The 16,615-nt window shown below is 44.3% G+C and overlaps 1 protein-coding gene across 2 annotated transcripts in view; it reads right to left on the reverse strand.

The window, feature by feature from the left end:
- The window catches only part of LOC118365761 (junction plakoglobin-like), an 80,637-nt gene that overhangs the window by 24,782 nt on the left and 39,240 nt on the right, over positions 1–16,615 (reverse strand). For both annotated transcript variants that reach the window (XM_052490725.1, XM_052490726.1), the window contains exon 2: positions 243–297. In XM_052490725.1, the coding sequence (XP_052346685.1) occupies positions 243–258 (16 nt within the window). In that variant the 5' untranslated portion in view covers positions 259–297. The remainder of the gene's footprint in view (positions 1–242; positions 298–16,615) is intronic.

Consider the following 16,615-nt stretch of genomic DNA (forward strand, 5'->3'; position numbering starts at 1 on the left):
TGGATATGTAAAACAGGCTATAAAAATAGTGTGATTGATTGACTGACAGCCAGTGGTCTGTTGTCTCCCTCTGCACCATATTCAGACACTATACTTATGCTCAGCCACTCTGAAGGGACACTGAGTGGACAGTTGCTAGTGTGTTTCTAGGGTACAGCAACATAGTGCTCCAAACTTTGGTTCATCAAGAATGATTCTTGGCAGATTAAACGAAGCCAGCGAGTCTTAAACAAAATACTTACTTTGCATGGACATCATCACTGTCCACTCTCAAAACTGGCCTTTGGAGAAAACTTTCTAGAAGAAAGGAGAATAAAAGAGAAAGAGAGAACATTAGGCCATGAATCATGGTCCTGTGTGGCTCAATTGGTAGACCATGGCCCTTGCAGGGTTGTGGGTTGGTATCACTACTGTAAGTCGCTCTGGATAAGGGCGTCTGCTAAATGACATAAATGGAAAACGACCATCAGAGAGCTAATAAATCTGAAGAAAAACAAAAAAACGAATGCATCCAGAGCAACTATACATTACAATGCCCTTATTGCTGCGGGATGCTAAAGAATTTGGAGCATCTACTGTAATAACTCATTGTATAAACAACTAGACTATTATCTGCCTGGTAACAACTGAAAAGTTCATAAAACACCTTTGGCTGTTGATTTGTTTCATTGAGTCCAATGCTCCCATGTAAGTGAGGCACAACTAAACTGGACACTCCAAACAATGTCAAATGTCAAATTAATGTCAACATAATATTAAGTGCCCCCATAAAATCGAACTAAGTTTGTGCGTCCCCATAAAATCAAACAAAGTTTGTGCAGCACGACAGTAAGGACTGAGAGTGGCGTAACTGGGACAGACATATCCTGTCCCTACGGTACAGCCCGGCCCAACTACTGCAGGGCGGGTGTTGGGGGGGTGACATTTAAGAAGTGGTGAGCGTCACTCCGTGAAAAGGTTTCTCCTTTCCGTTTGCAGAACAATGCTTAATTCATGACTATAATTAGGCCAATGGTGGAGATGAGCGACAGAGGGAGGAGGCAGGCGGTGGTGTTGCAGAGGAATAATCCAAATGCATTATGGGAAAGAGCATTGTCCCCTGCTGTTTGTGACAAAAATTCCCCGAGAGACATCAGAGAGCTTTTCTGCATGTTTGTCGCTGATGTAAATAGCAAAGTACTCGGGGGAAGGCGCTTAATCAATTATCGACCCTAATTTTGGGTGGGAAATCTTGTTTTTCTTCTCTCCTCTGAGCTAATCAAGGTCTGAATTGGCCATTCTGCCAAATAGCTCAGATCTATTTGCTAACCACTTACTGAGCAGCATATAAAACAAAGTGATAAATGCATGAGCGAGTGATCTAGGCTACTTGAAATGGGTGGTTGTGTGGAGCACAATATGAGTGTGTCTGTGTGTGCGGTGTATGTCCACTGTCCATGTACAGCTGAAGTCAGAAGTTTACATACACTTAGGTTGGAGTGATTAAAACTAGTTTTTCAACCACTCCACAAATTTCTTGTTAACAAACTATAGTTTTGGCAAGTCGGTTTGGACATGTACTTTGTGCATGACATAAGTCATTTTTCCAACAATTGTTTACAGACAGATTATTTCACTTATAATTCACTGTATCACAATTCCAGTGGGTCAGAAGTTTACAAACACTAAGTTGACTGTGCCTTTAAACAGCTTGGAAAATTCCAGAAAATTATGTAATGGCTTTAGAAGCTTCTGATAGGCTAATTGACATCATTTGAGTCAATTGGAGGTGTACCTGTGGATGTATTTCAAGGCCTACCTTCAAACTCAGTGCCTCTTTGCTTGACATCATGGGAAAATCAAATCAAGTCTGGTTCATCCCTGGGAGCAATTTAAAAACGCCTGAAGGTAACACGTTCATCTGTACAAACAATAGTACGCAAGTATAAACATAATGGGACCACGCAGCCGTAATACTGCTCAGGAAGGAGAGGCGTTCTGTCTCCTAGAGATGAACATACTTTGGTGCGAAAAGTGCAAATCAATCCCAGAACAACAGCAAAGGGCCCTGTGAAGATGCTGGAGGAAACAGGTGCAAAAGTATCTATATCCACAGTAAAACGAGTCCTATAACGACGTAATCTGAAAGGCCGCTCAGAAAGGAAGAAGCTACTGCTCCACAACCGCCATAAAAAAAGAGACTACGGTTTGCAACTGCACATGGGGACAAAGATCGTACTTTTTGGAGAAATGTCCTCTGGTCTGATGAAACAAAAATATAACTGTTTGGCCATAATGACCATCATTATGTTTGGAGGAATAAATGGGGAGGCTTGCAAGCCAAAGAACACAATCCCATCCGTGAAGCACGGGGGTGGCAGCATCATGTTGTGGGGGTGCTTTGCTGCAGGAGGGACTGGTGCACTTCACAAAATAGATGGAATCATGAGGGAGGAAAATTATGTGGATATATTGAAGCAACATCTCAAGACATCAGTCAGGAAGTGAAAGCTTGGTCGCAAATGGGTCTTCCAAATGGACAATGACCCCAAGCAGACTTCCAAAGTAAAATGGCAAAATGGCTTAAGAACAACAAAGTCAAGGTATTGGAGTGGCCATCACAAAGCCATGAACTCAATCCTATAGAAAATGTGTTTTGCAGAACTAAAAAAGTGTGCGAGCAAGGAGGCCTACAAACCTGACTCAGTTACTCCAGCTCTGTCAGGAGGAATGAGCCAAAATTCATTCAACTTATTGTGGGAAGCTTGTGGAAGGCTACCTCAAATGTTTGACCCAAGTTAAACAATTTAAAGGCAATGCTACCAAAAACTAATTGAGTGTATGTAAACTTTTGACCTACTGGGAATGTGATGAAAGAAATCAAAGCCGAAATAAATTATTCTCTCTACTATCATTCTGACATTTCACAATCTTAAAATAAAGTGATGATCCTAACTGACCTAAGACAGGGAATTTTTTACTAGGACTAAATGTCAGGAATTGTGAAAAACTGAGTTTAAATGTATTTGGCTAAGGTGTATGTAAACTTCCGACTTCAACTGTATGTGCATCTGATACTAATCTTGTTCGAAGCGAGATATCTAAAACTCATTATGCTAGCCTGCATATAAACCACATTTTCTCCATACCGAATGAGAAATTGCTAACAAATGATGACAGATACACTCTCTTTAACTGAACTTAAACTGACTGGAAGGCAGACGGAGAACAAAACAAATGAGCAAAGCGTAACTGCTTTTCTCCAGGCATGGAAAACGGCTCATACATTTCATCATCACCCCCTTCACGACGTAATGAAGTGTTCCGTGTGACTGACAGGTAGATGAAAGACCTCCAGTTTCCACACCAACCACACAATCACCCATAGAGCCAATGATTGAGGGCCTCGATCCGCACCCACACTAAGAGATAATGCAGCCTGTTTGTCTGACACAAAATGGCAGGGTGACATGAAAACAGAAGCAGATTTGGACATTTGGACTGTCACAACAGGCTTTCAGAGAGCCATTTTCTCAGGTTTACCGTTCGATGTTCAGCGGCACCTTGAGAGAAAAAAAACCTGAATGTTAGTTCTCGATATAAAACATTTATAAACCTCCACTAAGACAAACTGACAATTCTCTTTAGCACAAGGGTGTTTTTGACAGAAGCCGTCATTCTTAAGTTTGTTTCTGCAATCTCTACGGACACGCCTTTTTCTCACAACCTCTTTTTCCTTTCTCTATTTCAATCCATCCCTCATGTTCTCTCTCCAAGGACACCCAATCTCTTTGATCACTTTCAGCCACACCATTAAACTCTCTAGGTTGTATTTTCTCAATCGTTCCTTCAACCCTCTATTAAAAAATAAATTTTCCTTCAAATGTTTTTTCCCTTTTTTCTCTTTCCAAACCTCTGTTCCTCTCTAAAGTCTCTCTCTCTCTCTCTCTCTCTTTCATTCTCCATTTACTCTGGAGAAGATAAAAAACAACTCCACCATTCTCTCACTGTCGCTGGGACACACACAAGGCTTCTGGGAAATAGCTTTTTTAATTGTTGTTGTTATGATGCCACAGAGCCTGTTTTCCACCAAGTCATTAATCAAACTGGCCATGGAGTGTCTCATGTCGATGCATGCGCACACACGCACGCACGCACGCGCACACACACACACACACACACACACACACACACACACACACACACGCACACACACACACACACCAGAGCCAGTTGGGCTAGCCAAAGGTGGCCAGGGATGATATTGAGTTCATTAAAAAGCACTTAAAAACACTGGTGGAATTCAAAATGGCTTTTTACAGAACTGCCTTGACATAATTAAATAATACACGGTTAGTATATTACTCTTAGATGAACCTTCTTCATTAATGTTCATTCAGTTTATCTGAAGGCTTTGGTTTGGTTCAAAGGGCAAAAACCTCCTCTTTTAACCCTGCTCTCTGATTTAGAAAGAGAAGGATATTTTTTTATTTCCTTTCACATTAGAATACAACCGTGATACTATTTAAAGTAGGCTATACACACGTACTGCTGGGTTTAATCTTGATCTGTTGCTTTGAAGAGTATTAAATGTGTGTGTGTGTGTGTGTGTGTGTGTGTGTGTGTGTGTGTGTGTGTGTGTATACGTGTGTATCCTCATAGGTCAAGCACAGAAATAACCAGGGCAGGAAAGAGCAGAAGAGAGGAAATTCCTGTTTTCTGTCCATTGTCCCAGTGAAGGTCATGATTATATTCACGTAATCTCTTTTTCACTTTCCTTTTCTCTATATCCCATTCTTTCTTTCACCTTTATAAGTCCCCTGCTTGCTTTCTCAACATTTCTTGGCTTCTCTCCTTGTATGTTTCTACTTCTCTCTTGTATTCATCTCACATATCAATTTCTCTCTTTCTCTCTTTCACTCACACACACATCAAGGCTGCTGTTGCCAGGGCTCTCAGGCGCAGGAAGGATGTTTTTGGACGGCGCACAGTTGAACAATGATACACCAGCGGATCTGCCTTCTTCCATCTGACCTCAAGGGCCTGTGCAAGTTTGGCAGTCTGCGTTTGTGTGTTTTCGTTTTGTAAGTCGCAGGTCAACAGATTGTGTGCGATGTGTTTGTATGTGTGTAAGACGTATTGATGTTCATGACACACAAATGTATTGGTGACTGACTCACGGGTCCTTGGTACTTATACTTCACTCTGGATCAAAACGTGTGTGGGTGAGTGACAGTGTGTGTGTGTGTGTGTGTGTGTGTGTGTGTGTGCGTGCGTGCGTGCGTGCGTGCGTGCGTGCGTGTGTGCAGACAAGGTCAACGGTCACCCCGTCTCTCCATGACTGACTCATCTCCGGGATCTGATAATGAGATGACAGTCTCTCTCTCTCTCTAACTCTCTAACTCTCTAATCGCTATACACACCGGGCCATGCAAATGAATGCAGCGGACGTTTATTTGGCATCACAGTCGGCTGCAGACACGCCATGTTTGCCAAATTCCTGGAGTGGATCTGATGACACCGTCACTCCCCCCCGCCGGTCGCCCTCCAATTACAAACCCAGACAGTGTTCCCAACTTTCCTTCCCCCCGATACCTGTGCTACTGATCTCAGACCTTTGAAAAGCTACTGCTGTTGCTGTTGCTAATTCTATTTCTACGTTGTTGTTCCCCAGGGCAAGCCCTACGCTTTTGGGGCCTTAAGTGAACAATTGTTGCCCCCATCCCCTCCACCTTGCAGGGAATCATTTTAGTGGCTCAACTATTGACGGTGCAGTGACAAAAAATGTTTTAGAGTTCATTCCCTGCAATTCTACACATTTTGCCATGACTTAAGCCATGTTATGCTTTCTGAGAGAGAGTGACTAATCAAATGAATGGGGGCCCCCTGGAGGTCAGGGCTCCTGGGCACGTGCCCTACATGACCAGTCGATAATTGAGACCACGATTAGTACACGTTTAGATAGCTGTCTAGACTAACTTACCAATCAAAAAAATCTTAGCTGACATGGGCAAATTGAGTGACTATCAGTGACTGACATTACAAGAGATAAACTGTTTATGCACAACCAAATTTATAAACTGCACCTTGTGTATTCTACTATTCTAACTCTCAAAAGTAAGTTGAGACCATGACTGCGTTCCCCTCCCCCCATAAAAGGTGCGGGAACCTAAGCCGTCGCTTATGCCACTTATGCCTAGGCCCTGTTGTTCACTCCACAATGCTCTTCCACTGTTCCTAGACCTGTGAAAAGGTGCTGCTGCTGCTGTTATTCTAAGCTCACTGACACTCTCCCACTGTTCTCAGACCTTTGCAAAGGTGTTAGTTCTGTTCCTATTGTTGTGCCCTCCCAGTTGCTCTATTCACCCACTGTTCCTAGACCTGTGAGGAGCTGACTGCATGTTAAGTAGTGATCCCTTGTTTGGTGACTGACAGTAACATTTTGTACTTTGATAGGTCAGGTTGACCTAAGTATTCCAGTGGAGACACAACCACCACACTGAGCTCCAGAGAAACCATCTCACTGAGCTCCAGAGAAACCATCTCACTGAGCTCCAGAGAAACCGCCACACTGAGCTCCAGAGAAACCATCTCACTGAGCTGCAAATGAGTTTGGAGAGTGGACGCTGCGCAGAGTTCTGCTTTTGTCCTCCCAACCTAAATAATTCAGGTGTTTACAACACCCTACTGTCACCATCACCCTGACAGCAGCTCACATGTCACTTAAAGGGATAGATCAGGTCAAATTTATATTTGAGTCGAATTACTCTTACCTGAGTTGTCTGAAGGCCATGCTGACAGAATCCACAAGAATCCATTAGTTACTTCTGCCACGGCGGCTAGTTAGCAACCTTGTGTATTTTAGAGAAACCATCACACTGAGCTCCAGAGAAACCATCACACTGAGCTGCAAATTAGTTTGGAGCGTGGATGCTGTGCAGAGTTCTGCTTTTGTCCTTCCAACTTCGTTGAAATTCATGAATGTAAACAGCCAAAACGATGTTAGCAATGCTGCACTACAAGCCCAAACCTCTTCAAAAACACTTAAAACGACTATTTTTGCACTATTAAGCGAATATTCCAATGCTCTGATAGTTCAATTAAGCCACTGTTGAGTTTGTTCACAGCTCTGGTAATCAATCTGTGAGTGCCCAATGGAATACAATAAAACTTTATTGTACATTTTACAGCATAGAACAGAAAAAGAGTGCGACTACATGAGTAAAAAGTTCCAGTTTAATGTGTAAAATGTTGGTCCCATGTTTCATGAGCTGAAATAAAAGATCCCAGAAATGTTCCATATGCACAACAAGCTTTTTTCTCTCACATTTTGTGCACACATTTGTTGACATCCCTGTTAGTGAGCATGTCTCCATTGCCTAGATAATCCATCCATCTGACAGATGTGGCATATCAAGAAGCTGATTGAACAGCATGACCATTACACAGGTGCACCTTGTGCGGGGGACAATAAAAGTCATTTCTCAACCATTAGCTGCCTCTAACGTCGTTTTAGAGAATTTGGCAGTACGTCCAACCAACCTCACAATCGCAGACCATGTGTAACTACGCCAGCCCAGGAACTCCTAATATGCTAACTCCTGGTTGTGGCCTGACACCATGGGGCTTCAGACACAACTCAAGGTAAGGGTAATTCGACCCAAATATAGATTTGGCCTGAAATATGCCTTTAAATGCATCTATAGGAGTCTAGGGCTGCGTCTACACATGACATTTACAGTGCATTCAGAAAGTATTTAGACCCATTGACTTTTTCCACATTTTGTTATGTTCCTGCCTTATTCTAAGATGGATTCAATAAAAAATGTTCCTCATCAATCTACACACCTAACATTTATTTGCACATTTAGAAAGAAAAATATATCACATTTACATAAGAATTCAGACCCTTTTCTCAATACTTTGTTGAAGCATCTTTGGCAACAATTAACAGCATCAAATCTGATGCTACAAGCTTGGCACACCTGTATTTGGGGAGTTTCTCCCATTCTTCTCTGCAGATCCTCTCAAGCTCTGTCAGGTTGGATGGGGAGCGTCGCTGCACAGCTATTTGCAGGTCTCTCCAGAGATATTCGATCGGGTTCAAGTCCGGGCTCTGGCTGGGTCACTCAAAGACATTCAGAGACTTGTCCAGAAGCCAGTCCTGTGTTGTCTTGGCTGTGTGCTTAGGGTAGATGTCCTGTTGGAATGGGAACCTTCACCCCAGTCTGAGGTTCTGAGCACTCTGGAGCAGTTTTTCATCAAGGATCTCTCTGTCCTCTGCTCCGTTCATCTTTCCCTCGATTCTGACTAGTCTCCCAGTCCCTGCCAATGAAAACATCCCCAAGGCATGATGCTGCCCCCACCTTGCTTCACCGTATGGATGGTGCCAGGTTTCCTCCAGACGTGACGCTTGGCATTCTGGCCAAAGAGTTTAATCTTGAATTCATCGGACCAGACAATCTTGTTTCTCACCACCCTGACCAAGGCCCTTCTCCACAGTTTGCTCAGTTTCGCCGGGCGGCCAGGTCTAGGAAGAGTCTGTGGTTCCAAATTTCTTCCAGTTAAGGATGATGGGGGACATTCAGTGCTGCAGAAATGTTTTGGTACCCTTCCCCAGATCTATGCCTCGACACAATCCTGTCTCTGAGCTCTACGGACAATTCCTTCAAACCTCATAGCTTGGTTTTGCTCTGACATGCACAGTCAACTGTGGGACCTCATATAGATAGATAGCTGTGTGCCTTTCCAAATCATGTCGAATCAATTAAATTTACCACAGGAGGACTCTAATCAATTTGTAGAAACATCTTTAGGATGATCAATGGAAACAGGATGCACCTGAGCTCAATTTCGAGGCTCATAGCAAAGGGTCCGAATACTTATGTAAATAAGGTATTTCTGTTTTAAAAAAAAAAAATTTTTGAAAACATTTCTAAAAAAACTTTTTTTGCTTTGCCATTATGGGTATTGTTTGTAGATTGATGAGGAAAATGTTTTATTTAATCCATTTTAGAATAAGGCTGTAACGTAACAAAATGTGGAAAAAGTGAAGGGGTCTGAATACTTTCCGAATGCACTGTACATGCAACTTCTTCTATCAGAATACAAAGATTGCATTGACAAGACAGGTCGCATTGTAGTCTGACTTTGTTCAGATCAGGGATATATTGTGTGCCAATTTCTCCTCAGTCTAGATGTTATCAGGCTACCGAAAGCGCATATTGTGGGCGACGTCATCAAGACTCTGCCCACAAGTCTACTTGTGCTTTGGGAACAAGAGACACCTTTAAAATGTTTGAGGAAATTACGTTCCAAGAATGTAAAGGCATGTGTCTGCAATCCTTTTAGCTTTGCTTGCTAGCTAGCTACAGCTGGCTAGTTAGTTACAGTAGTTAGCTAGCTACAGCTGGCTAGTTAGTTACAGTAGTTAGCTAGCTACAGCTGGCTAGTTAGCTACAGTAGTTAGCTAGCTACAAGTTGGTGTTGTGTTATTTTCATGTTTAGCCGATTCCACCATTTGCAGAATGCACATTGGGAATTTGAATATTGCATGGGAAAAGGGAATCCGGACTCAATGTGGACATGGTGGACACATTTACAGACATCATTACAGACATCATTTGAGTCAATTGGAGGTGTACCTGTGGATGTATTTCAAGGCCTACCTTCAAACTCAGTGGCTCTTTGCTTGACATACTGGGAAAATCAAAAGAAATCAGCCAGGACTTCAGATTTTTTTTTTAGACCTCCACAAGTCTGGTTTGTCCTTGGGGGCAATTTCCAAACACCTGAAGGTACCATGTTCATCTGTACAAAGAATACTGCGAGAGGCCCCGGGTACAGATCCCGGATGAGCCCCCACTTGTCCCAGGCCGGCTCATAGCCTGTGGCAAAAATGAGGGGACACGAACAACAGGTATGGGCCAATCAAAAAGGTTCTTTATTATAAACCAAACTATTAACTTTAAACAAAGAAAAAGGAATGAGGTGTGAAAGTATCACAATGTAAGGTGTATGTAAAGTGCAGGGATGCGTGAATCTCTGTGTGTGAATGACTGAGTGAAAACTATGCAAAACTACAAAGGACCAAACAAAACAGGACTTATGACATCCAGTGGAACAGCCACTTTACAATAGTGCATCTAAATATTTTAAGGGGGAGGGGGGGGTGAGAAGGATTACTTTATCCTATCCTAGGTATTCCTTAAAGAGGTGGGGTTTCAGGTGTCTCCGGAAGGTGGTGATTGACTCCGCTGTCCTGGCGTCGTGAGGGAGTGTGTTCCACCATTGGGGAGCCAGAGCAGCGAACAGTTTTGACTGGGCTGAGCGGGAACTGTACTTCCTCAGTGGTAGGGAGGCGAGCAGGCCAGAGGTGGATGAACGCAGTGCCCTTGTTTGGGTGTAGGGCCTGATCAGAGCCTGGAGGTACTGAGGTGCCGTTCCCCTCACAGCTCCGTAGGCAAGCACCATGGTCTTGTAGCAGATGCGAGCTTCAACTGGAAGCCAGTGGAGAGAGCGGAGGAGCGGGGTGACGTGAGAGAACTTGGGAAGGTTGAACACCAGACGGGCTGCGGCGTTCTGGATGAGTTGTAGGGGTTTAATGGCACAGGCAGGAGCCCAGCCAACAGCGAGTTGCAGTAATCCAGACGGGAGATGACAAGTGCCTGGATTAGGACCTGCGCCGCTTCCTGTGTGAGGCAGGGTCGTACTCTGCGGATGTTGTAGAGCATGAACCTACAGGAACGGGCCACCGCCTTGATGTTAGTTGAGAACGACAGGGTGTTGTCCAGGATCACGCCAAGGTTCTTAGCGCTCTGGGAGGAGGACACAATGGAGTTGTCAACCGTGATGGCGAGATCATGGAACGGGCAGTCCTTCCCGGGAGGAAGAGCAGCTCCGTCTTGCCGAGGTTCAGCTTGAGGTGGTGATCCATCATCCACACTGATATGTCTGCCAGACATGCAGAGATGCGATCCGCCACCTGGTCATCAGAAGGGGGAAAGGAGAAGATTAATTGTGTGTCGTCTGCATAGCAATGATAGGAGAGACCATGTGAGGTTATGACAGAGCCAAGTGACTTGGTGTATAGCGAGAATAGGAGAGGGCCTAGAACAGAGCCCTGGGGGACACCAGTGGTGAGAGCGCGTGGTGAGGAGACAGATTCTCGCCACGCCACCTGGTAGGAGCGACCTGTCAGGTAGGACGCAATCCAAGCGTGGGCCGCGCCGGAGATGCCCAACTCGGAGAGGGTGGAGAGGAGGATCTGATGGTTCACAGTATCGAAGGCAGCCAATAGGTCTAGAAGGATGAGAGCAGAGGAGAGAGAGTTAGCTTTAGCAGTGCGGAGCGCCTCCGTGATACAGAGAAGAGCAGTCTCAGTTGAATGACTAGTCTTGAAACCTGACTGATTTGGATCAAGAAGGTCATTCTGAGAGAGATAGCGGGAGAGCTGGCCAAGGACGGCACGTTCAAGAGTTTTGGAGAGAAAAGAAAGAAGGGATACTGGTCTGTAGTTGTTGACATCGGAGGGATCGAGTGTAGGTTTTTCAGAAGGGGTGCAACTCTCGCTCTCTTGAAGACGGAAGGGACGTAGCCAGCGGTCAGGGATGAGTTGATGAGCGAGGTGAGGTAAGGGAGAAGGTCTCCGGAAATGGTCTGGAGAAGAGAGGAGGGGATAGGGTCGAGCGGGCAGGTTGTTGGGCGGCCGGCCGTCACAAGACGCAAGATTTCATCTGGAGAGAGAGGGGAGAAAGAGGTCAGAGCACAGGGTAGGGCAGTGTGAGCAGAACCAGCGGTGTCGTTTGACTTAGCAAACGAGGATCGGATGTCGTCGACCTTCTTTTCAAAATGGTTGACGAAGTCATCTGCAGAGAGGGAGGAGGGGGGAGGGGGAGGAGGATTCAGGAGGGAGGAGAAGGTGGCAAAGAGCTTCCTAGGGTTAGAGGCAGATGCTTGGAATTTAGAGTGGTAGAAAGTGGCTTTAGCAGCAGAGACAGAGGAGGAAAATGTAGAGAGGAGGGAGCGAAAGGATGCCAGGTCCGCAGGGAGGCGAGTTTTCCTCCATTTCCGCTCGGCTGCCCGGAGCCCTGTTCTGTGAGCTCGCAATGAGTCGCCGAGCCACGGAGCGGGAGGGGAGGACCGAGCCGGCTTGGAAGATAGGGGACATAGAGAGTCAAAGGATGCAGAAAGGGAGGAGAGGAGGGTTGAGGAGGCAGAATCAGGAGATAGGTTGGAGAAGGTTTGAGCAGAGGGAAGAGATGATAGGATGGAAGAGGAGAGAGTAGCGGGGGAGAGAGAGCGAAGGTTGGGACGGCGCGATACCATCCGAGTAGGGGCAGTGTGGGAAGTGTTGGATGAGAGCGAGAGGGAAAAGGATACAAGGTAGTGGTCGGAGACTTGGAGGGGAGTTGCAATGAGGTTAGTGGAAGAACAGCATCTAGTAAAGATGAGGTCGAGCGTATTGCCTGCCTTGTGAGTAGGGGGAAGGTGAGAGGGTGAGGTCAAAAGAGGAAAGGAGTGGAAAGAAGGAGGCAGAGAGGAATGAGTCAAAGGTAGACGTGGGGAGGTTAAAGTCGCCCAGAACTGTGAGAGGTGAGCCGTCCTCAGGAAAGGAGCTTATCAAGACATCAAGCTCATTGATGAACTCTCCGAGGGGACCTGGAGGGCGATAAATTATAAGGATGTTAAGCTTGAAAGGGCTGGTAACTGTGACAGCATGAAATTCAAAGGAGGCGATAGACAGATGAGTAAGGGGAGAAAGAGAGAATGACCACTTGGGAGAGATGAGGATCCCGGTGCCACCACCCCGCTGACCAGAAGCTCTCTCCAATCACTAACGACCCTCCTCTGCCTGCAGGAGGAACCGCCCCTGCACTGCAGAGGAGGGGCCGTGACAGTACGCAAGTATAAACATCATGGGACCACGCAGCCCTCATACTGCTCAGGAAGGAGACGCGTTCTGTCTCCTAGAGATGAACGTACTTTGGTGTGAAAAGTGCAAATCAATCCCAGAACAACAGCAAGGGACCTTGTGAAGATGCTGTAGTAAACAGGTACAAAAGTATCTATATCTATACGGCTGCTCAGCAAGGAAGAAACCACTGCTCCAAAACCGCCATAAAAAGCCAGACTATGGTTTGCAACTGCACATAGGGACAAAGATTGTACTTTTTGGAGAAATGTCTTCTGGTCTGATGAAACAACAATAGAACTGTTTGGCCATAATGACCATCATTATGTTTGGAGGAAAAAATGGGGAGGCTTACAAGCCGAAGAACACAATCCCAACCGTGAAGCATGGGGGTGGCAGCATCATGTTGTGGGGGTGCTTTGCTTGCAGGAGGGACTGGTACACTTCACAAAATACATGGCATCATAAGGTAGGAAAATTATGTGGATATATTGAAGCAACATCTCAAGACATCAGTCAGGTTAGCTTGGTCGCAAATTAGTCTTTCAAATGGACAATGACCCAAGCCTACATCCAAAGTTGTGTCAAAATGGCTTGAGGACAACAAAGTCAATGTATTGGAGTGGCCATCACAAAGCCCTGACCTCAATCCTATAGAACATTTGTGGGCAGAATTGAAAAAGCATATGCGAGCAAGGAGGCCTATAAACCTGACTCAGTTACACCAGCTCTGTCAGGAGGAATGGGCCAAAATTCACCCAACTTATTGTGGGAAGCTTGTGGAAGGCTACCTGAAATGTTTGACCCAAGTTAAACAATTTAAAGGCAATGCTACCAAATACTAATTGAGTGTATGTAAACTTCTGACCCACTGGGAATGTGATGAAATAAATAAATCATTATCTTTGCTATTATTCTGACAATTCACATTCTTAAAATAAAGTGGTGATCCTAACTGACCTAAATTTTACTAGGATTAAATGTCAGGAATCGTGACAAACTGAGTTTAAATGTATTTGGCTAAAGTGTATGTACATTTCCGACTTCAACTGTACATGTAGGTGTAAACGCATGTTGTGTTTGGAATTCCATGATCAGAATAGAAAAACTGCATTGCTGTCAACTCACAGCCTAGGTAATCTAGAATCATCTTGCACTCCTCCAATTTTAAACCTTAACTATGATATAAAATGTAAAACTGGCCTTAGATCAGTGTCTTGAGGTTAACTCTGTTCTACTCCCACCTGTGAAGATGAAGGCTTAATTATACACTTTAGTATTCCATATAAGACATTGGCTTGAAAAGAACATGTTGATTCCACAGCAACACTGCACTGCACGATGAAAGGCAATATGAAAGGCTTTAAAGAGAGTAGCTGGTTCAGTTCAGGGAAAGTACTTTTTTGCTACTGGAGTTTCTTATTCCTCACAGTGAGTACATTTACATAATCAGTTTAATATGAAAGCATTACTGTGTATGTCAAATAGGCAGATTATGCAATAGTCATCCTGGGTGGTCCTTCTGTAGCTCAGTTGGTAGAGCATGGCGCTTGTAACGCCAGGGTAGTGGGTTCGATCCCCGGGACCACCCATACGTAGAATGTATGCACACATGACTGTAAGTCGCTTTGGATAAAAGCGTCTGCTAAATGGCATATATTATTTATTATATTAGTCATGTAAACACCTTACCCTGCTAGTCTTAGTCAGCGTACGGTCAACATTGAAGTAATTATAACGCCGATTAACACATCTGGTTTTCGAAGCAATCCTTGAAACTATGAGCACATATGAACACTTTCATTGGTGTTCCAGCTGTGTATTTCATATGCATGTGCTAGCACCAGCCGAGCGAGCCTACCTCTTCAGCACTACCATCTGCCCGGTACAGTTGAAACCCGGGATTCATCGGCGAAGAGAACACTTCTCCAGCGTGCCAGTGGTCATCGAATGTGAGCATTTGCCCACTGAAGTCAGTTACAACGCCGAACTGCAGTCAGGTCAAGACCCTGGTAAGGACCGACAGGCACGCAGACGAGCTTCCCTGAGATAGTTTCTGACCGTTTGTGCAAAAATTCTTCGGTTGTGCAAACCTATGGTTTTATCAGTTGCCCGGGTGGCTGGTCTCAGATGATCTCGCAGGTGAAGAAGCTGGATGTGGAGGTTCTGGGCTGGCGTGGCTACACGTGGTCTGTGGTTGTGAGGCCGGTTGGACCTACTGCCAAATTCTCTAAAACGACGTTGAAGGCGGTTTATGGCAGAGAAATGAACATTAAATTCTCTGGCAACAGCTCTTGTGGACATTCCTGCAGTCAGCAAGCCAATTGCATGCTCCCTCAAAAATGTGGACATCTGTAGCAGTCTGTTATGTGACAAAATTTGTTAACAAATGTTTGAGTGGCCAGCACCAGGTAATGCTCATGCTGCTTAATCCGCTTCTTGATATGCCACACCTGTCAGGTGGATGGATTATCTTGGCAAAGGATGCTCACCAACAGGGACATAAACAAATTTGTGCACAGAATTTGAGAGAAATAAGCTTTTTGTGCGCATGGAACATTTCTGGGATCTTTTATTTCAGCTCATGAAACATGGGACCAGCACCTTAAATGTTGCATTGATATTTTTGTTCAGTATAGTTTACAAAGTTTGAGAAGAATCAAATATTCTTCAAAAAAATCGCATGTGGTAGAACATTTATTTTGATTGGTGATTTTCTGCATTTATCAAAGTGCCATCAGGTAGCCTGATTTCAGATGTATCCACGTAAACAGGATTTTTAGGAATATCATTCTTCTTGCAAAGCATGTAAACATTTTAAACAAACTATTCTATTAATCTGACTATCCGCAATACTCACATTATTGTGTGCATGTAACCGTATTCAGAAAATATGTTGTTTATAAGGGATAGACGTATACTAGATGTCGTTTATATGTAAAGCCTTTACAAGCAATATCTTCACTTGCTCCCTCACATTTTTTCCCACATATTATAGAGGCAACTCTATGCTTTCCTTTTCTGACTTTACAGAAAATTAACCACCTCTTTTCTTTCTTTGCCCCAACCGCCATTTCTCTGTTCCCTCTCTCTCCCCATCCATCCAGATTCCAATCAAATCGTTTGTGTTTGCACAATTGGTGCTATACGACTTGAAACAAGGGCTATAATGGATTTGGATATAAAGAATTACTGGATTTTCCCCCTACAACATCATTACAACAACATTTTGTTGTTGTTTTCGCATTTCAGCGACAACAGAGTTACACATGGGATAAACACACATACAGTCAATAACACAATAGAAAAATATATGTACAGTGTGTGCAAATGTAGTAAGATTAGGGAGGTAAAGGCAATATATAGGCCACAGAGGCAAAATAATTACAATTTAGCATTAACACTGGAGTGATAGATGTGCAGATGATGGGGTGGGGTGCAAAAGAGCAAAAAATAAATAAATAACAATATGGGGATGAGGTAGTTGGGTGTGCTATTTACAGATGGGCTGTGTACAGGTACAGTGGTAACGGTAAGCTGCTCTGACAGCTGATGCTTAAAGTTAGAGAGGGAGATATAAGTTTCAGTCATTGGCAGCAGAGAACTGGAAATGGTGTGTGCACTTGTATAGGTAGGCTAGATCTGTAGGAATATCTCGAAATGATCATTCCAAGTCATTTAGGATTTTTAATAATGTTCTCAACTGGCCTACCTGATTAAATA

Source organism: Oncorhynchus keta, chromosome 32 (genome assembly GCF_023373465.1).
Source record: "Oncorhynchus keta strain PuntledgeMale-10-30-2019 chromosome 32, Oket_V2, whole genome shotgun sequence".
NCBI lineage: Eukaryota > Metazoa > Chordata > Actinopteri > Salmoniformes > Salmonidae > Oncorhynchus > Oncorhynchus keta.